This window comes from Perna viridis, chromosome 11 (genome assembly GCF_037379345.1).
Source record: "Perna viridis isolate PV_CMFRI_1.1 ecotype Kerala chromosome 11, ASM3737934v1, whole genome shotgun sequence".
Lineage (NCBI taxonomy): Eukaryota > Metazoa > Mollusca > Bivalvia > Mytilida > Mytilidae > Perna > Perna viridis.
In genome coordinates this window covers 18,659,830-18,682,911 of record NC_142455.1, presented here as the reverse complement: position 1 = coordinate 18,682,911, position 23,082 = coordinate 18,659,830, and the positions used below count along the sequence as shown (strand labels likewise).

Here is a 23,082-nt window from a genome sequence, read left to right as displayed (position 1 = left end):
TTGCAACTTCTCACTTCGTAATGCGTTTCCGAGACTTGTAAATCATCAAAATATTCTTACATTGTAACTCGTCATTTTAAACTTTGACAATGTAATAAACCATGTATGATTGACATGTCTCAATTGGTAGTTCGTACTCACTTTAAATGTTTGAATTCCACTGAGTGAAACTAAAGTTATAGCCAAAAAATGTTCGTCCTGTTTTAAGACCAACCCGTTCAATTTCCTTTCTGGTCAGCAGCGCCGCATTTTGTCTTTCAATACCGAGCGCAATCTGTCGTCATAATGATGGTTAACATATAATGCAATTAAGCATAATTTGGCATTTCACGAATCGACATGTTTCACGTCACAAAACTTCAGACTACGAACTACCAATTGTCAATCTTACATCGTTTATTACATTGTCAAATGAAGAATGACAAAGGACGATTTGTTCGCTATTTCAAAGAAGTTTAAAATGACGAATTACAATTTAAGAATATTTGATGATTTACAAGTCTCGAAAAACGCATTACGAATTGAGAAGTCGCAAATGAAGAATTTCATATACAGATTTTCAATGTACAAAATGGAAAGTTACACACTTACAAGTTACAAATTGAAAATTTACGAATTTCAAATTGACAATTTACGAATTTCAAATTGACATTTTACAAATCAAGAAGTTACAAATCAACAATTTACGAATTAAAATTTTGACCCCGTTGGCTTTTCATAGACGCTGACGACGACGATATCATTAACCGACAAAATGTTTCCGCGGTTGCAGAAATATAAGTCTTAAAAAGAAGTAGTTATAATGTTAATGCGTAACACTTATATCATTTAAAACGTTTTCGACATACGGGCTACACAATTACGGTTGTTAAGTGGCAGGTCGTTACAAATGTCACCCTTTTACTCTGCAGTCAACGAGTTTATATACAATTACAAGGTCCACTGTATTTTGTGCGCATATATATTTATATCCTCCGCCCACTTTGATTGGAGGACGTAAAGTGATTTCGATGTCCGTCCTTTCGTCTATTGTGCATTCCTTACTTCTTTCCGTGACACAAAGGGGCACCAATATTTTATCCGCTATTCTACCTATACTACTCAATGGAATTGAATGAAACTTCCACAGAATCTTTATAACATGTTCCCATTGTGGACCTAGCTTACATTTTAAATTTTGATCCAAATTAATGTGTGGTTTCCCCATAGCGAAACGTGGACTTTGTCATTTCTTGATATGGGGACAAGGCGGAGGACCATCTCCTATCCGTTATTCCTCTTATAACCATAGAATGAAATTAAATGAAATACTTTAACAAAATACTTTTATTGCATGTTCTCATTGTGCATCTAATATTTCAGTTTATTATCCAAATCAATTTTGGAGGTCAAAAATTTATGAAATTTGGGTGTGTGGATATAAGAAAGCATTGCTAATTTTTCCTGTATTTTAAGCAACGCCAGTAATTATCCTAGAATGATATGGAGCAGGAAAGTTCCAATTAATTCAGTATAAAACAGCTCATGAAACTTGGAGGATCACCAAGTATAAATAAAACAAATTCATAACGACGTTTAAGATAGGTCACAATTTTATCGTTTATTCAAGAAATCATAAGGTCTGCTGTTTTTTTTGTAGTCAGCAGTAGATGCTTGTTGAAAATGCTCGGCGATGTCTGTCAAGTTTCTCGTCTCTTTGTCTCACAGTGGATGTATTTGTCAATTTTACACTAATATTGCATAAGCCGATTGTAAATAAACCACAAAATGCCCCTTTGATCTTTCAAGTTGCAATCTTCATAATAATCACACAGGATACATGCATATCAAAAACCCTCCGAAGTCACTTTTATTTCTTATTCCGAATCAGTTGCATCATACAGAACCAGTCATAGTTTTTTTTTCATTCAGGTGCTGCCATTGTGAGATAACAATTATATAGAATGTGTATGAAAGTGGCACTTTACAAGAGTTACCGTTCATGATTTGATTAATTTGTGTAGGAGATTAGTGAATGGCTTTATCAAACACTATTTACAGAAATGAATATTGTAACGTAGAAATAGAGGTTATATAGATCAGAAAAAAAATTGTTTGTTGGGTGGGGTTTTCTTAACCACGAATCACTTCTACCATGGACCCTGTCTGAATTTTATATGGACTGGTACTTTTTATCTAAGGAAAATACATATTATTTTAAATAGGTTGTTGCACAGGCAGGTTATTACTTGGGATGCAATCTCCCGGAAAAAGCATTTACATTGGAAGTTCTTTCCCGTTAGATAACAGTCACACAAACAGTAAACGTTCCACTGCAGTAGTGATCTACAAATACAGACCTTTTCTTCCATCCATAGTAAACTTTGTTGTCGTCGATACTACAAGAGTAAGTTGTTTCCCATATTGACATTGAAACGACGCGTCCAGTTCCCACACCAGGCACTTCACATTCTTGATATCCTTCAAGACTTTGGCATTTGAATAACGAGCAATCTAAAAAAAACATATAAACTTTACACGTGTGTTTGCAGACATATTTGATGAATTAAAATATTTTGGTGAACAACCTTTCACATAAGCGGAAGCAAATACCTTATTCGAACCACTACATGATCGACTGCTGTATCAAATCAAATTATTTAATGGATTTATTTTCTCCAGAAAGAATAATTTTATTCCAGATATTTAATCGTAGAATTTTTGTTTCAAATATTTTTATTTGATAGAATGAACGAAAAAATCCGATTTTACTATGTTGCCATCACGAAACCATTCATTATAAAGATACTACATCACCTGTACTGTAAACATAGTTTACCGCGTCGTGTGTTAAAAAGCACAGCCTCTCAGCATATTTTAAAATGTAGGTCATCCGAAAAAAACCAAATTGATGTTTTATGGCAGTTCAAGTTGTATAATGCTAAATAAAGATCTACAGTTGAAGGAAATGACAATAACAATTATATGACTCGTTATAGGCAAATTTGTCTTCCCGGAGATCCAGTTTAAATGTCGTCTCATCGTTCTATTCTAAAATCACTTACTATTTGGTATACTACTATATCCCATCTGGTCTAAAAAGCAAAGTAAAATATGTTTTAAGTAAACTCCATATATTTTTATTGCGTTTAAGCCATAATGCAGGCTTTGCAGTTTCGACGCCGGAGTCGCGGTGTTTCTAACGCCAGATTTTATTGATCTACTTTGATTTCTTGACAAAAGACGTTGGTTACATAAATATGATACTTTGAAATGGACGGAAGTTTAATTAATCTATATAACAATATGCGTGTTCGGTGCTGAAAGGATCAACCTTTGTCAAATTTTGTGAACGGCGGATTGTTTTCAAAGTTGTGAGAGTCTGAGAGTGAAATTACCAAATTTATTTCACAGTGTGAATTATCGAAATTTATTGGGAATATTCGATAAAACACTGCTATCTATATAATAATAATAATAATAATAATAATAATAATAATAATAATAGTAATAATAATAATAATAATAAAAACTTAAGAATTTCAGCAGGGTTAATTTGAGATCGTGACAAAAAATACCAGAAATATCACAGCGAACATGTAATTCAGGTCATATTTTCGGTGTCTGTTTATATTGATGTAACCCGGAATACCTTTTCACACGAATTTCTACCTACCTAGAAGTATACACACATTGCCTTTGGTTGGATGTGGTACACACATTTCGGAATGAGAACAGATATTAGTCTGGCAACTTCCAGCAAGCGCCTTTCAAAAACATTGACAAAAGATTAAATATGAAAACAATAACATAATAACCAGTTTTCAAATATCAAGTTATACCGCTCAGTTGTCCGCGTCTCTTTTTGATGACAGTTCTAATGAATCTATCAGTGTTTTGTATGTGACGACAATAGACATGATAAAGATGCCATGATACATTTTCTTTCTAAAATTATTGCTGTAAACGTAATATTTTTTGCGGTGAATTAATTATCGCTATTTTAGCGGATGACAGACAAACGGCAACATCAGTACACGCGAAATTAATTTTAACACTATATGACGGTAATCATTTGAAATTCCGCTAAAATTGATACCTGCAAAAATGGTCACTTGATAGGATCCGCCTAAATAAGCAACTGCCAAATTTAATACGATTACAGTATACATTACATAATTCAAATGCACTCAACGTTTGCAAATAAATTGAATATGAAAAATTGATAGTGAAAGTAAATGGCTTTACTCTATGGTAAAAGGGTTAACAATTTGCCATTTTAAACATACCTTGGGTATCATGTCAGCATCTTTGTAAATAAATCCCGCTACGTTTGTAGAGTACTCTGATGTAGTTTTATCTCTTCTGCTGTTGTTAATGTGACAAATCATGTTTCTTGATGAGAAATTAATCGACTTGCAACCTTGGATTAGCAAACAAAGTTGTAAACAGGTGGACTGTGATTTAAACGATTGCTGTATCCCAACATGACCTATAAGGAAACATGGCTCTCCAGCAGTACAAATTCGCCTCATTTGTAAAACATCATTGTCGGAATTTCTTGTAATTATCTAAAATAAGGTGGAAATAGTTTTAAAATTCATTTTTCTCAATTTTTACTTTATTTGGTGTCAGAAATGTCAAAATTGATTGATAAACCCATGGAAATAATGAATAAAAATTGAAAACAATTACGTGTGATTGTAATAAATGACAATTAACATTAATTTCAGTAATAGTTTTCATATAAATATAATTTTTATCATAAGATTCTTAATGCTTATATCCGTTTTTGATTGGTCGAGAATGTCTTTGCCAAAAAGTTCATAATTGCAAGAACTTCTTCAGATCGTTCATACATGCATGAAAGCCAGTCAGATTGAAACCAATGTTGCCGCCGTGTAGTATTGGAACGAGGCCTTTTAAAAAGGAATAAAAAAAGTCGAAAAAAATATTTAAAATATTCTGCACGGAAGTACTAAATGAACAATTTACCTTTACTACCGGATCTGCAATCGAGATTGGCCTCATTTGTAAAACATCATTGTCAGTAGTTCCTAGAGTTAGCTAAAATAAGGTGGAAATAGTTTTAAAATTCATTTTTCTCAATTTTTACTTTATTCGGTGTCAGAAATGTTTTTTTCAGTAATACTAAAGATACTTTGTTTGATACTTTCTAAGCAAAAAAAAAAGTTTGCTTTTTTATAGAGAAATCACAGAATCAACAATAAAAACGAGAACAGCTTCATATGATTGTAATATATAGCAAACAATGTTTATTTCAAATATATTTTCAATATGTCTGCGGTAATATTTACACTTTTTTTTAATGAAAATCACATATTTCTGGAAATAAGTGATAAAGAGTGAGAACAACTTCCTATTATTATCATAAATGGCCAAAATCATGAACCGTAATTATACTATAAATATAGATATCTTTTTTGGCAATGCTAATTTGTTGAAAGCGAGTTTTTGGTAAAAAAATACATTTTTTAAAGAAAAATCACCAAATTCTGGAAATGACCGATAAAAAGCGAGAACAATAACCAATCATTGTAAGAAATAGCTAATAACATCAATTTTTATTATAGTGGATATACATGAATAGCGTTTTCAATTATATCCACACTAAGTGCATGACCTTTTGGTTAAATGCATTTTATAGATGGCTTGAAATAGTTACTATTTCACTAAATAGTGAAAACAACTTGATATGACAAGCTACTACCACTCGCTTCAATTGTTGTTTTAATATCAATTGCCTGATTATACTAACACAAGTTAATGTTTTTTTTTCAGATATGTTTTGATTGTAAAAATGGCAATGTTTGTCAGAAAATACTTTTCATTGTACAATATACTAAATATATGCAGCACTTATGGAGTGGAGAACAAATTGCACGCAAATTTTATTTTGAGTCCTTAAAGTTCGGTTTGTAGACATGACTTGATAAAACAATTAATAACACCTATTACACAAGTACATTGATTACACAAAATACACCTGTTAATAAAAACTCAATACATGTACAATCATTCTTTTAGGCCACTATCAACCTCAGAATCTGACTGGTCAACCAATTATGCGTCAGTAACAATCAACCTAGTATTTTACACCAAACAGTATATTCACACTATGTCACATGAACAAACATTCATCTATCGTGCTACTTTCACTCTCGAATCAGACTGGTCAACCAATTTTAGTATCCTCAACAAACTCACCCCAGTTTCATACACCATACAGTCTATTGTCACTGTGTCTCGCAAAACCAAAATACTACAGTACAAACGCAATGTTAGAACAGACACCGACAACATGAGCACCTAAACGACATTTACAATATCAGGCACAAATTGTTGATTCTTTGAATTTGATCCATAAAATACATTGTTTGGATGAAGCGCATTTGCTTTTTGCGAATGGTTCCGGGATATTCCTTATAAAATAAAATATGGCTCATAATATTCCTGGATGTAACTGCTGCTAAGTTTTAGCTGGTAAACACTACATGTAATGTTCCTTAATTCTTCGTCATCTAGCTTTTGGACATTGTCTAAATCTTCTGTAACTTGCCACTTAGCAGATCTACGTTCCAAATTATGCTCTTCGACAAAACTGAAAAGAAATAATTTGCATTGATAAAAACATCATTTTAGCAGCAAGGATTTCGTCATGTTCGGCTGTTTCAGATGAAAGTGGAAAAAAAAGGCACGAACGATTTGGATGTTTTCAGAAATGTGCGGAAATTGATTTGTTGGAAGTATGTTAGAAATGTATTTCCATCTTTTTATTCTTGCATTTGCTGCTTCTACTACCCACCTGACCTGGAATAAAATGAAATAAAACAAGCAGATGCTTAAAACTATTCTTATATGTTTTTTATACTCCTAGAATAATATTAAAACATAGTCATTAAATGGTACATTATGCATGATCAACATACATGTATAATAATTGTTTTCTCTCGAAATAATGTTGTAGTGTTAATGCAGAAAATAAAGAGAGAGAGACTATGCCAGAGGTCTGGTATGGTATGGTTGTTGATGACTTCTTCTGTTTTTATCTGAGTAAACACTTTGTTGGAAAGAACGCAATTTGTCAATAGCACATTTTTCAGGTATGATATTGCGCGCCGTATACTAGACTTTGAAATATTAAGTAATGATTTAATTTTGCAAAGGTATATTGCTAAAGAATTTCTAACGCTTCCGACTGAAGCGTTTTTGAGGTAAGGTTATAGATCTATTTTCCAGTTCATAGAAATTCTACTTTTTAAGAGTGATAATCAGTATCACTTAAACTGCCCGGATTGTCACAATCAAATCTGCATTTTTCGTTCTACTTGCACAGCTTTCCCATGCGTTGTAACAGTTCTATGATGAAGGAACGACTGTTAGCTGCAATTGTTTTACTGCATTCTGTATCACAAACCCATGTTGCAAATGTTGTGAAAAGCATCTGTTCTCGGGAGGAAGCATTACATTCTATTGGTTTGATGGTATAGGAAGGGTGATAGATGGAGGACTGTACTGTGGTTTTGTAATGGCTTCATTCTGATGGGGATTTATAGTATTTGAGCAGTAACTTGTGGCTGCCCATAAGTTTTACGGAATAAATGTTGTAAATGTCTACATTCGTTCGAATAACGTCGCTTTCTTTAAATGAATCCAGGAAAAAATATTTCTTTAAAGTTTCTTTACAGCTTTAGAAATTCCCCTTCTTTCATATACTTTTGTCCATTTTGAGCATATAATACAATTGAAGTAGTTTAATTTGTTCCCTGACTTTCCTGAAAAAGGAGTTTATTTTTACTGATATCAAAGAAAAACAGAGAGCAAAGTTCAATATAAAGAACCAACCACTCCCCACCTGAGTTGCCAAAAGGTCAAAATATAAACTTTAAACGAAGTTGTCAACAGGAAGTTGATATTGCTTCAGTCTGAAATTGAATCCCATAATAGGCATACCTACACTATACATCTGTCAAAATATCAAGGACTGCGATCACTAGTTGAAAACAAAACTACAACGAAAAAGTTGTGGACGTATGAACGAGAGGTATTTATAATTATCAGGATATCATGATAATTATAAATACCTCTCGCAAACAAGGCAGTACAACAATACGGCGGTAATAAAATAGATTTCAATATTGTAGCAACATGACCCTGTTACAGAAGCCTATTTATTAGAGTTCTAGCGCGATACAAAGAGTCTGCGTAGTTTCGGCAAGCTCCGGCATAACGTATGAGTTGTGATATGAACACTCCATACGCAGGAGCCGAAGGGATGTTGCCACAGATGAAAGGAAAGTTGGCAATTCTGAATGAAAAGTCATCACGTTTGTCGTTAAGTTTGGTCAATAGTTTTCCTTTACCATCGATTTCTAAGTGTAGGTCAAGATATGAGGCTGACTTCACAGTGTCTGTAGTATCCTTTATCTCAAGTTCTTTTGGGTAGATGCGATCTATCAAATCCCCGAAATTAGGATTGTTTAAAGATAATACGTCATCTATATAGCGGAAATGAATGTATGGTATCTTCTCAAGGATTTAACTTCAATTTACAGTGACTTCCAGGTACCAACATAAATCTGACAATAACCACATTAAAGTTAATACATGGTACAGGGGCTTATTACAATTGTACAATACCTACCTTAAACATTTAGCTGTACAGAATATCAGATGCAAAAACCGTTAACTTTAAGTTTTTCAGTGCTCGTCTGTCATGCCTGTATTCTACATCGGTTGACTGCGTTGATCCGTTTTCGGTTCCGAAATTACGTTATTAGGATAAATAAACAAGTGAAAATCAACCGTTTTTCGCCCAGGAATTTTAGTGTCTATTTATAAAACTATACTAAAGGTGGTAATGTCGGCAATTTTCGTTGCATGCTACTTTAAACACGCTATGCTTTGTTCTACATGACAATAACTGTTTGAGTATTCATTAACAAACAAAACTAGTTCTAATTTGTTACAAAGTGTAGGAATTATAAAGATTCAATTCACTTTTTCTATCTTTTAATTACAGGGCCGCGTACTGGGTTCCTGGCTCTCTCCTTTTCGCTTTCATAAAAATCTGTCTGTCCGATGTATCGGTCGGGAAATACTCATTTCCATTCACATCATACTTGAACCATGTAGAAAGACACTGGTGTTGGAATAATCAAGAATCGTCGGTTTAATTAAAATGATATATTTTGTAATTTAAAGCTCTGTAAATATTATATTTCCTATTATATTTCAAGGTTAATTTATTCATATCAAAATGCAATTCACTAGAATAATGCAGGAATGATATATCCAGTAACTGAACTTCAATGAAGCCTTATGTGAAAAAAACATGTATCTGTTTTATAGTTATATGGGAACGGGATGTCCTGTTTTAGTTATTAAATATGGAAATGCCTTTACCATAGGAGGAACATAGCTGCAAATTTCATTTTATTCTTAACATTGCCATTTCAATTACTTGTTTATATGACACTCCGATTTGTCATTATGAGTTCTTTAATTCTGTTGTTTACTTTTATATTTCATACGACTCATATAGCCTGCCGAAAATTTGCACTTGCAGTTATAAAAGACAATATACAGCAACATACATTCAGGCTTCCAAGAAAGAAATGGAAACCATGAGTCTCGTGTACTAATAACTGAAGATTGATTTAATGTATTCCAAATTATTTCTGCACGTATGATAATCGTTTGTCACTAAAACTTGATGTTTAATATAATATTCTGAAATAAATATTTCCACAAAATGGTCGCTTAGTGCAGTTGTTTACTGAAATTGGCACCACATTAAGAAATGTAAACATTGCCTGTTCATTGACAATCAATGTTCCCAGGGTACAAACGTCGTCCCTAACTAAGACTTTATTGCAATGTTTTACCGTAAGTTAAATGATCTACATAGAAAAGCATATATTGCCAAATTAATTGAGTTGGCAAATGATGCAGAGGATATAATTAATTGGGTACAAATGTACTCTAACGAGTGGAGTTCGGTTATCAAAGGGGTATCCGTTGGGTATGACTAGTCATTTTAATTTCCTCGAGTGCATACACTAATATCTTGTTTAATTGAGTAAAGCATGGGTTTCAATTATAACAGAGGTCATATTGAATGTTACATTTATTTTTTTAATACTTAAAGATAAGGACGCATACCCTATCGGTGCACCTGGTCAATGATCCAAGTTTTTAGTGAAGTCCTAGTTGCTTATTTACTTTTGTTACTTTGTATGTATTATTTTAGTTACTTTATGTTCTTTATTGTGTTTGTCTTATTCTTTTGATTCTTTTGATTTCCGCTAGAATTTTGGTTCCTTTGATTACATTTTGATTATTTTTATTCAAAATTATTCTTGATACAAATCTTACCCTCGTCTCTTTATAAGTAAGGATGAATCCATTTGCTCGAATCTCCTTCGTGTAAAGTGTGAGGATGACCAATGGGCCATTTATTGTATAGGAGGATGAATTCAACACGCAACATAGGTTTGCTGCCAAGGTCTCTATAACACAACAATAAAATATGTAAATTACCAAAGAGTTTTATTGCATACAGAAAGCAATAGAATACTACTAAAAGAAATCTGACGAATGCAAGCATAATCTGATATACTTTATATTTAATTATTATTTAAATATTATTTTTATTTATACTTTGCTTGTCCCGAAATCCGACAGCACATGACCCAAGTGACAGTTTATATTGAAAAAAAAATCCAAAGTCAAACCAATATGGTAAAAACAAAAAGTTCGTACATAATGCAATTTCGATCATACAACATTCATGTTACAAAATCAATTTGACAACAAAAAAAAAATGTATCGCGCTAGGACTCTTACAGTTAGGCTTCCGGAATAAGGTTATGTTGCTACAAGATTGAAGTCATCACTTCAGAAGTTTTATGGTCGTCATCATTGAAGTTGCCCATTTACTTTTGTTACTTTGTATTATTTATGTTAATTTATGCCCCTTGCTGTGTATGTCTGTTTTCCATGCTTGGTTTTTGTCCCTGGATTACATTCTTTTGATTTTCGCTAGAACCGCGGTTTCGTAGATTACACTTTCACTCTTCTAAGAATTGTACATGGATACCTAGCATTTTACTCATACCCATTTTGTCAAATGTCAATCCATTTGAACCTAAATGCTTTAATGCATACAGTTTAAGCATCAATCTATGAACAGAAATACATAATTTGCTCTTTTTTACTCCCCCAATAACACGAGTGTTTTAACACCTACCAAGATCCATATACGATATACTTTTGGAGAAGTGTTTTATCTTACACAGTCTCAAATTGATTTTTTTACCGGTGTGAGGACTGCCCACTATTGAAATCAGTTGTAGTTATAATTACGTTTACTATCCTTCTTTTTTCAAATGATATATAATCCATTTAACACGACAAAGTGGTCAGCTAAACTGCATTGTCAATTAATTCCTGACCCAACATACCTGTCTAGGCAGGCTAACTAACCATGTATATACAGCGGGAAATACAAGTTCGTATAACAAATGGCAATATCAGCGTTAACACCGGAAAGTTGATTAACCACCGCAATAGTTCTTATCGTAGAATTGTTTGAATCATGCACTATAATCATGAATATAAATGCAAAAGAACGCCACGTTGCTTCTTTGCTTGTATTGGTACTAAGAAACGTGATGAGCGGAGCATATAATCCCCGACATACCGGGGCGTGCCATGAAACACATTACGTAGTAAAAATATAAAGAGAACATTATAAAAAGGAAAATATCAAACTTTGCAATTGTCTCTCTGTAAATGAATAACAATTAGCTTTGTGAGAACTGAATTAAAGACGGATTTAGAAAAAAAGGCTCATTGAATAAACGCATTTTAAAATGTTCTCAAGTTTTTGCATCTAGGTTGAATCCATCATTTAATTGTCTCCCTGGCAGCAGGCTTTGCTCATCGGCTCAGAATTAGACTTGTATCATTAGATGTCTCATCTTCCACGTCCGATAAGAATTCGATTGGACATAGCTTGCTAATTGATCTAGATGTCGTACCATTTTTAGGGCGTACAATGGCAGACATACAAAGTCCATCTCATCCATGAAATACTTTCGTTATAATAGCTATATTTCAGATTGTCCTAGGTGTGTCGTCGTGATTTTTCACGACATCACAGACTTTTACTCCTGTATTCTTGTGGTGTTCCCTAAGTGAGGTAAGATATTCTCGTCTCCCACGGTTCCAAAAATCATTAATGATACGTGATGGAATAGGACATTGTTGGTTAGCTTTTTCACGCTTCATATTTTCTAATTCTAGTTCTAATTCGTTTCCCGTGCAGTATATGCGATGTTGAAGGTAATTAATCATCGCTTAGGTCTGTTGATGCATATGTTAAAGGTTTCTAGCGTGTGTATTTAATACAAAAAAAAAATCGAATATAAATCCTTCCTAGACAACAGAACCGGAAACTTGGCTGATTCAATTACTAGAACATTATTGCTTCTCCCGTCGCAACGGATTATGTTGATGTTGTCCCTGTATAATTTAAGAGTAATCAAGGGAACCAAGGTTGTAGCGGTAATCAAAAGAATGTAATCTAGGGGCAAAGACCAGACACGGAAAACAGACATACACAACAAAGAACATAAAGTAACTAAAATCATACATACAAAGTAACAAAAGCAAATGAGCAACTCGGACTCCACTAGATCAACTTGGCGGGCACATACCAAACAGTCATTTAGACTCGGTAATTCTGGGTTTCCTCTACAACTGCAATCGTATACAACTCATTGGTGTTGTAGTTAAATCTTTTTTCATTGCATCTGCATGGAGAGGTATATAATGAATTTTAGTCGGTTCCTCGCTTACATTAGTAGCATCAATCATCTTTATAAAGCCCCTTTTCTCCTGCTCAGCCACAATTTCTCCATATTTCACAAGTAATTTGGGTTCCTTGCTCAGTCGTTTTACTACGTTTTCTGTTCTTCGCTTTGCAACAGCTTTGTCGGTAACGTAGGATGGTCCCCGTTCCACCGTAATGTTACTGCTTTTCTTCATATGCATTCTGAAATGCCTTGTCTGGTGATCAATGTAATGTTTCTCAGTAGTTACCGACTCAGTTTTTCAAAACCGATCTCAATAGCATTCTTCAGATTTTTTAGTGACCATCAAATTCATCACAAATGTTCTCTGAGTCTCAAGATTGTAAGTAGACGAAATAAGCATTCAGGATAACAAGTCTCCTCTGATAATATGATTCTCTACTATTGCTCAGTAGTAATTGGCTCCTACTAGGATAGAAATCTCAAGTGTGCTAGTTTTAATCCAGACAAATATGACCGAGTTGATGCCTGTCGGACGAAAGTTGTCATCGGTGCTGCGATTTCTGGTACGATCAAGACTCGGATGGGGTAGTTTTCCTTCTCTTGACAAAGAATATATCACACCGGTTTTCAAATATCCAACTTTCGTGCTATTCCCTTATCTTTGAATCCTGATAAATTGATACTTTCGGTTACACTGGTTTGAGTTTCAGTTTATCTGCTAGTTCGTGGGTAATATATGATCGCTGTGCTCCTTCATCAAACAATATATTTGCTTTAATAATGTCCTACAATTACTGGGTTTATTGGTGTCTTCAACAAAACAAACATAACACGTCATGATGATTTTGAGTGGAGGATACTGTCCATTTCCTTCGAGTTGTGTTCTATTGTACCTACGTTTTCTTCTCCTCTTGTCTTAGACTGTTCCTGTGTCTACTCACTTTCTTTGCAAATGCTAGTGTGATGACGCTTCTTGCACTTGCTACAAGTTTTTGAGGTTTTAAGCAGTAAAAGTAAAGGCGATCTCTTTTCACGATTGACAACCAAGCATTATGATCTGTAACAATTAGTAGACGAGTATGGTTCTTCATAATATGCACAACTAAGTTTATGTTTATTGTCATTAAGGTTTGAGCTTCTTCTATTATTACTTCTTTCTATGCGCTTATGGTCGATGCAGTGTCTCGATTTCGTGTTTTCGATTTTCTGCATTTATAATGTACAGTTTGTCAAAAATTGCACGACGTAACTCTATCAAATCTAAGTCTGTCGATCTATTCTGTCTAACAATATTTCTACGGATTTCACCTGGTGGTTTGTTGGGAATGATCGGTACAAGAAACATCCCGTATGTCTAATCGCTTTGTCCTAATGCCTCTTAACCTCGAATGCGTATTTCGATTTCATCATAATGGGTTTTTATCTTATATAAATTATTCTTTGGCGTTGGAATATCGACCAAAGCTTGCATGTACTTTTGTCTATCTTTCCCAGGGCAAAGAGATAGCTTTCTCATATTTAGCATGTGTAAGCGAGAATCCTGTGACTGTTTTCAAGTCCTCGTCATGAAGAGGTTATTTCAAATATCAGAATTTCTGAACATTGCTTAGGGTGGAATCCCAAAATGGCTGCCATTACATTATATTTCGGTTAAACCTCGAAAGATTCGACTTGGGCAATTGTTGTATTTATGAACTCTAGTAAACTTTGTGTTCGTGGATATTCTGGCTCTCGAAATTTGGAATTAGATGTATTGTAGTACGTTTCTGTCTGTGACTGTGTATAGCTATGTTGGTCATGAACGTACTGAGAATTTGCGGGTTTAACTTGTGCGAGCTGAGAACTTGCGGATCGAACTTGTGCGGGCTGTTGGACATGTGCGGGTTGAACTAGTGCAGATGGGGCATTTGTTACTTGAGCTAATACGGTCTGATTTTGGGTGGACGACTGGGATTGTGCTGAAGTAGATTCTATTAAACTAACGAACTAGACACAAGTTTCATTTTTTTAAGACAAGTGCGCCATGTTCAAGATGAAATAATCATATACAAGTAAAAACAACAGACAATGTATTTGAAGACATATGAAAATCCATCATATCTAATCTGTCTGTCAGATACAGAATAGTTTTCATCAAGATATGGAGTGCAGAAAAAAACTTTTAAGGCAGCGTATGAGACGTATTTTCTTATAGCATTGGATCAAAATCTAAAAAAACACCGGTGGCGACCTAAGAGGTCTGAATAGTCGCTTCTAGCTCTGACATTAATGAGAAATTGTGATATCGAAATTGTAATACCGCCTTATATCGAATACTCTTACATTGGTAACCACTGCTTCTTCTATTAAAGTCTAACATAAAGGGGACAGAGCGATGATGGGTTTGCTCGGAACCAAGATAATGTGTCAAAGAGGGGGTCATGCTTCTTTTCGCGGAATCAGAATCAGGTAGTACAAAAAAGGGTCTGTTGAATTGAAATTGTAATGACACACTGTAATAAAACATTTCGTAAACATGTAGAATCTAGTGCATTTTATTCAACATTAATATTTGTGAAAAAAACTATCAAAGGTAACCAAAATGTGTTTGGGTCGACTTATGTATCTTTTGGTGATTCCAGGATAAAGATACGACAGAAAAAGTACGTAAAATGAATTATCTAATCATTAATGCTACTGCGTGGAATTTTTATTATTTATTCATTTATTTTTCTATCAATGTATCTTTTTATTTACAACGAATGACATAATCTTTTTACGACATACTGTCTATTAAGGTATATGTAACTCACACGAAGAAGTAATCAAGGGAACCAAGGTTATAGTGGTAATCAAAAGAATGTAATCCAGAAACAAAGACCAGACACAGAAAATAGACACACACAACAAAGAATATAAAATAACTAAAATCATACATACAGAGTATCAAAAGCAAATGAGCAACTCGGACTCCTCTAAAAACTGGAAGCATGGACCAGGTGTACAGGCAGGGTAAGCGTCCTCTGCTTTTCTAGAAACACCCGCCGAGTTGCTCATAAAAAGTCAAGTCCGGAGTAGACGAAAGAAGAAAGGAAAACTTTGACACATTGAGCCAATCAGTTTTCATGGCGCAGATGGATACACCGTAACGATCCACGAGTTCATGATGACGACCATTAAACTTTTGTATTGATGCCTTCGATCCTGTAGCAACATAACCCAGTTCCAGAAGCCTATTTATTAGAGTTTTAGCGCGATACAAAAAGTCTGCGTAGTCTCGGCAAGCTCTGGCATAACGTACGAATTTTGATATGAACACTCCATACGCAGATGCTGAAGGGATGTTGCCACAAATGAAAGGAAAGTTGATAATTTTGAATGAAAAGTCATCCAGTTTGTCGTAAAGTTTGGTCAGTAATTTTCCTTAACCATCGATTTCTAATTGCAGGTCAAAATATGAGGCTGACCTCATAGTGTCTGTAGTATCCTTTATCTCAAATTCTTTGGGGTAGATGCGATGTATCAAATCCCCAAAACTAGGATTGTTTAAAGATAATACGTCATCTATATAGCGGAAACTGAGATTAAAGGATTTAGCTAAACGATATTCTTTCTTTCGGATCAGATCAGCTATAAAGTCATCCTCATGAGAGTGAAGGAATAGGTCAGCAAGTAGAGGAGTACAATTTGTTCCCATTGGCATGCCGGCCGTTTGTTGAAAAACGCGTCCACCATACTGGACAAATATGTTGTCGATTAAAAATTCCAGCATTTTTTTACCATCTTCTTCTGTATATTTGGAAGATGATTTGGAATTATGTCTTACAAAGTATGTGGGATCTCTACCAAGAACTATATATTTGTATCTAGATGTACCATCTTTTTTTGGAAAAGCAACGATGTATAATGTTTTTAAGCCGAGATTTTAACTGAGTATGTGGAATAGAAGTATACAGTGTTGAAAAAATCATAGGTTTTAATGCTATTATGTTCTGATAATAGTATTGAACTGATTGTCTCCAAAAGATCTTTTGAATTTTTCAGGATCCACATTGAATTAATACCACTACGGGAGTAGTGAGTACAGAAGTTAGAATTTTTGAAAGAGGCTTGGTGGTGTATTTCGCAGATACAGCTATGTAACTTTGTTTGTATGGATTCTTGTGGAATTTAGGAATCCAGTACATAAACGGTAAATCAGTTATCGCCCCTGGTAGAGAGCCCAAATGAGGATAGCACAGATTTATGGTTTTCCACAATTTTTTTTCTTTTGAGAGTGTGATAGCAGTATAGGTCTTGTCACTGCTATTATTTTCTACGTCTACCTCTGATAATAAACATTGCATATAAAACGTTTTGCATACAATGTTGTTTTGGGCTTTGTCTGCTGGTACGACAATATATTTGTCATGTATAGTAGATAATGTTTTTGCTACATCGGGGTCTTTGAAAACTGATGTAGCATTGACACTCATTGACCTTCTTAAACATTCATTCGTCTCATTGATGAGAAAATAATGTTTATATACATTTCACTTTTAAGATGGCTACTTCTTATTTCGTGGTTTGGGGCAAATTTAGGGGAAGACCTCAGCAGTTGTTTTGCAACAGTTGTTCTTTGATTATTTTCCCCCGCAAATTCTTAAAATGGATTTGGCACGAAGAGTATGCGACATATTGTTACGACACTTCAGGCTATAAATCTAAATAACTAGGTCTATGCGTTACGAACTTGCGGGGAAATGATACGTTAACGCACTTTGATTTATCTCCCTTAACACAGACTGCACTCTTTTTGTCATTCGATTAGTCTTAGAAAGTAAATTCTCCACCTTACACACTATCAACTCGCTAGTTACAACATTTATTCACATCCACATCGAAAGAAATCCTTAAAGTAGTAATAAAAAAACCCATCAAAAACAAGTTACACTTTTTTATCTCGGAACCTTTACACAGTTTAAAGACAAAAACTATTATCAGTAGCAAAATTACGAAAGGTACAGAAGATACCTTAACAAGAATCTCACTTTCACAGCAATAATAATCATCCTTGTAGGACTTCGTTGAGATGCTGACAGTCTATTGGGTACATTACCTTTAATTCAACTGATAAATAACTAAAGATTGTAATTTTTTAACACTCGTATGTAATTAAAATTAGATAAACTTAAATGAAATTTCAATCAATACATCTATATTTTGTCTTTAAAATTCATCTACACTCAACTATGACCTACCGACAAGGTACACATCTTGAATTGAAAACTTTTTTTCAATTTACACCATATACAATTCCCCATTCCTATTTGTTCCTATCCCCATTTTCGATAGCAAAATTCCCATCATGACATCCCCATTGCATTTTCATTTGTCAAATATTAATTAATCATATTTGATAACCAAATTTATAGAATCTTCAGCATTTTAACTGTTATTTCATTTTACTTTTAAATATTTTTCATATAAAGTAATACTTGAAAAGCTAATTTGTCTACTTCTTCCCATTAAAAATCGCCATACAAAATTCTCATTCCCTTCAATTCCACACACTCAATTCCAAGTCCCCCACTATCCCCCGTATACATGAAGTTAGCAAGTAGTAGCAAGTATTATCGTTCTTGTTTTGGTTTGATTTGGTTTTATTTTTTGGTAGGAGACTTTTTTCGAATAGTACAGATCTAAATACAGAAAGGACTATTGTCAATAAAAATAAAGCCTACGTAGACCAAAAAAGCATTGTCTGATCCATTGGATTTTCTACACAATGAATAACCTTACCATAGGCAGTGTATTACTTTTATATGGACGGGTCAAGGAATCACCAAACAAAGAGTAATCAAGGGAACCAAGGTTATAGCGGTAATCAAAAGAATGTAATCCAGGGACAAAGACCAGACAGGGAAAATAGACACACACAACAATTAACATAAAGTTAATAAAATTGTACATATAAAATAACAAAAGCAAATGAGAAACTCGGACTGCACTAAAAACTGTGAGCATAGACCAGGTGCATCGGTAGGGTAAGCGTCAAAACCATGCAATGTTAACCACAGTACAAACCAAAGGTAAATGGTCAACAAGATAAACAAATTCCTTTGACAAATCATTCATACGTGCTGTCATCTGACTCTGAAATGGGACGGATAACTGGAAAAAGGGGTATATACAATTTTACAGGAAAAACCCAAACAGAGGGTTCATAGAAAGAAAATACATTGTGGTCGAAGTTGATTCGTTTTCAATTACATGTGACATTCAGGTTATAACACAATGGCATATTTCAACAGCTTGTATCACAGTGTAGTCAATTTGGCATCATTAGTTAATATCACTTTACCCAATTATTCCATTCATAAACTTACCGGATTCCCATATTTCCAAAAAGGCATTTGAAGCTTCATATGGGTCCAATTCCAAATTCTCTATATTTATTGTCAAAGCAGCATTGTTGGAGGTTTCAATTGTCCAGTTACAAATCTCTGGAAGTCTAGATTGCGTCAAAATATATGAAGCTATGACTTCGTATGGTATATGTTACAGTTGTGATGTGTAATAAGAAAAATAAAAACATTCATAGAAAACCTAGTTATCCTAAATTTGTGGTTTTAAACAATGCAGCTAACTTTAAACACTACCTATAATGCAAAATTTCCTATTTGCAGTTAAAAAGTTACCACTGCTATCATAAGCATTTGGTGAAGTCATTGAAAAAGAAATATACACACTTTAAATTAAATTGACAAGTTACATTAAGTCAATAAACGACAAAGAATGTAAACGATGTTAAATACTAATAAAATACAAACATACATTGAAGAAATTGGGTATCTTGGAGTTGACAAATACTGTTCTGATGAACTTGCTTCCAAAATCTGTCCTTTTTTGTTGCAACCTGTCCCAGCTGCATCGAAAATATTCAGATATTATTACAATACTTGGCACAAATTGTAAAGGTCACTCTATGTAAGAATTAAATAGTGGATGCAACATAGTATGAATAAAAACACCATTACGAAAGTTTAATTTGACTATTAGCTCCATCAGAATCAAGGAAAAAAGACAAGATTTGCCATGTCATTTTGGTAAATTGAGTTATGATTTCATCTAAATGCCCTTGAACATTTCAAGGGCAGAGAACTCTGTCAAAAACCTTATTTTTCTTACATTCTATTGACAAATTTCTGAATAAAGCCGGTGATACAGAGATTCAAATAGTGGACTTTTCATACAGAGAAATATAAAGTTTAAAGTTTTCAAACCCGGACCAATATTAATATCTAACATGCTTAACTATAAGACACAATGCTATACTGAAGTCCCGAAGAATTTTTTTTTTCAATATTCAAAAAAGGTTGTTTAACATTACTAAAGCTACTTACAGAAATCGTCTCCTGCAATCATACGTGTTATAAACATCTGATCGGATGGGGAAGTTGAGGTATATAAAATATGTATATGCCCTGAATGTGGTCGATATAATCTTCTCATCTGCGTATCATAGTCCAAAATGAAAGTTGATGTTCCTACAAAGCATAATATAGTATATGAATAATAAAATATAAAAAAAACACAAAAAATAAATGAAATAAAAACATCGGGTAGGAGCAAAAGAAAAGTAATGAGCATCGATACACAGAATCTATGTATTTGTATGGAAATTTTCTTCAATTATTTTTTTTCTTGTCTCTTATAGAAGTTGCCATGGTAAAATCAATACAAAACCACATGATACAGGTGCTCTAACAATGTCATGGAATGGAAAAGACCTTACTCTGACCAAATGCTCTGAAATTTACCAAATAAACGGAAATGTAAACACCACAATGACACAAATACCACATCACTAATGTTACATCTCTTATATCACTCTTAGGTACGACGTGTATATGTTCCTATTAGTATTGGAAGTTAACGTCTAACTCAGAAACAAAAACTTGCAACATGATAATTGTGATCTTCTCTTCAATCACTGCATATGGAATCTTAGTCTTAAAAAAAGTATTTATACATACAACGACATATTATAGATGTTTATAGTGCACCACCTACCCTTATTTTTAATGAAAATATTAACATAGTTTAGTTGACAAGACTAAGCCTACTATTGGACAAAAACCGTTTACTCAATTGGAGTCTAAAGGTCTGTACGAGACAACATATCGAATATACGGGCATCAAGAACGAAACAAGGTAAAAATACGAGCATGACGAATTGTGGTCTGACTTTTAGAAAACACAACTGGAGAGAGCAATCTGCCTAACACTAATTGCATTTTCCCATACCGTATGTAACGTACACTTTTAACAAAAAAGTCTTTGGTAAAAACAAATAAGAGTACAGGAGTCCTGTTCATGTACAACAATCGTGTAGAAACAATCATTACTACTACATTATGTATTCAATAAATTGTACTTCTAGATGTGTCTTAAATCTTATATATGATACTCTTGTAATTTAACGTGTTCAGTAGTACAGGAAAACCCTAGACTAAAACGTTGATGGGGAATAACCAGGTCAGCGGAAACGATATGTGGTCTCGATTGCTAAAATCTGGATAGGCAATGCTGCCATAGATGTCAGAAGGGAACGAATTCCAGTCCCACCGACGGAATAACAAAGTTAATAGATTATTCGCCTTGCTATATATAATTTAAAATGCTAAGATGAAGTTGTTATCGAAATGATTATAGTTCAATACATACCATTTAACAACAATTGAGACCGACGGGCAAAAATAAAACAAAAAGGTTATTATCCAGGTATTTCCTGCGGGTTTGAATCATGTCTGTGTTTCTTTCTGAATTCGTGATTTCGAGTTTTGTATTTCAGGTAAGCAGTAGATTAGATCCCTCTGTTGCCTTATCAGTTTAGATGTTTTGATTTGCGATTGATAAAATGGGACAACAATCGAATATGTGCGAAAAGAACGTATCGAGGCAACTTCAAATTAAAACGACATACTATATTTCATGGATTTTTCTTGGACAACTCACCATCGGACACATTGACACTTTGACCAGGACTGCCGTGTGTCTCAATTTCCAGGAAAAAACCCATATCACTGACTGTCGTCCAGACTAACCATTCACAGGTCATATTGCCTTGACTAAAATAACAGAAAAAAGGCAGTCGCACATTGAATTCACTATTCTCCAGTGTTACCAGTAACTGTTTCAAGCCGGTCCAACTGGCAGATTGAAGACTAACCAGACATGCAGAACTAACTGCAAACTTTCACTATGAACAATAGCTGTATGATATCAAATATTGGGTGTAGATTAATTTTGATACATAAATAAGGGTGTAACCAAAAATCCATAGAACATAAAAAGTACAGGTGAACCCATTCCCATTTCGCTTGTTAAGAGTGATCAATGTAACTGCAAGATTCTAGCGGAAATCAAAAGAATAATCCAACGATAAAGGCTAGACCGGGAAAACCGGGGCACACAACGAAGAACACGAATGCGAATAACCAAACTAACATGTACAAAGAAACAAAAGTAAATGAGCAACCCGAACTCAACGAAATTTCATAAACATATCACAACTCGTCATCTTTTTGTTAAACTAAGAAACCAATGATTTATTCTGCACCCTGTATTTGTAGGAAGTTTACATAGGATAAACATAGATATATAGATTCTTTTTCAATAATGAGGGATTAAAATTCATTTTTCAAATATTTAAAAAAATTGTTCATGAGAATCCAATCAACATAAAGAGTATGTGTTAGTTTAAACAATACGACATAAATGGCCAGCCCGTGGTAAAACAATGATAAAGCTTCCATGATTTATTTCTAAATTTACACGTTATTAAATGTTCAAAGCTTTCAATCCAGCATCTTAATATGAGGGCGTGACATCGTCGAATTTATACGCCAATGGTGTATATTGATATAGTAAAAGATGTAGTTTGCTTTGTTATGAGTCTTAGGGCAACGCAGTAGCGCTACCAAAACAGACCACTCAGCAGATGCTATATTGGCACTAGGCCGTGGACAATTTGTGATGCAGATACAGAACATAAATTGCAATATTGTTCGGTTTAAATTTTAGTTTTGCTTGGTCTTGCTCACAATTAGTGCAAAACTATATTTGTCGAAATTGAAATGTCAATTTTTGTTATTTTAGTAATTCATATTTCATTTGAGCTCTTCATGATGTCTGACGAGATAGTCCTCGGAACATTCTCTACAAATTCTGTCGATTGTCCGTCTATGGCTTCATCGGGAACGTAAAAAACTTTCGACTAATCAGATGTTAAAGACAA

General features: G+C 34.0%; 1 protein-coding gene across 1 annotated transcript; it reads right to left on the bottom strand.

Moving 5' to 3' along the window:
- Positions 1-3,647: 3,647 nt before the first annotated feature.
- On the bottom strand, positions 3,648-21,903 carry LOC148603217 (uncharacterized). The gene is made up of 8 exons (XM_088553369.1): positions 21,801-21,903; positions 20,186-20,329; positions 19,617-19,707; positions 19,169-19,293; positions 10,378-10,511; positions 4,975-5,046; positions 4,269-4,550; positions 3,648-3,746 (listed from the first exon to the last, which is right to left on the bottom strand). The coding sequence occupies exons 1-8, from the start codon at positions 21,901-21,903 to the stop codon at positions 3,648-3,650; spliced, it is 1,050 nt and encodes a 349-aa protein (XP_088409495.1).
- Between the last annotated feature and the right edge of the window lie 1,179 nt (positions 21,904-23,082).

Excerpts from the sequence above, each read along its gene's own strand:
- LOC148603217 (XM_088553369.1), bottom strand. The coding sequence starts at position 21,903 with ATGACCTGTGAATGGTTAGTCTGGACGACAGTCAGTGATATGGGTTTT. Across the intron at positions 20,330-21,800 it reads AAGTGTCAATGTGTCCGATG|GAACATCAACTTTCATTTTG; the intron begins GTGAGTTGTCCA and ends TATGCTTTGTAG. Across the intron at positions 3,747-4,268 it reads ATGCTGACATGATACCCAAG|GCGCTTGCTGGAAGTTGCCA; the intron begins GTATGTTTAAAA and ends TGTTTTTGAAAG.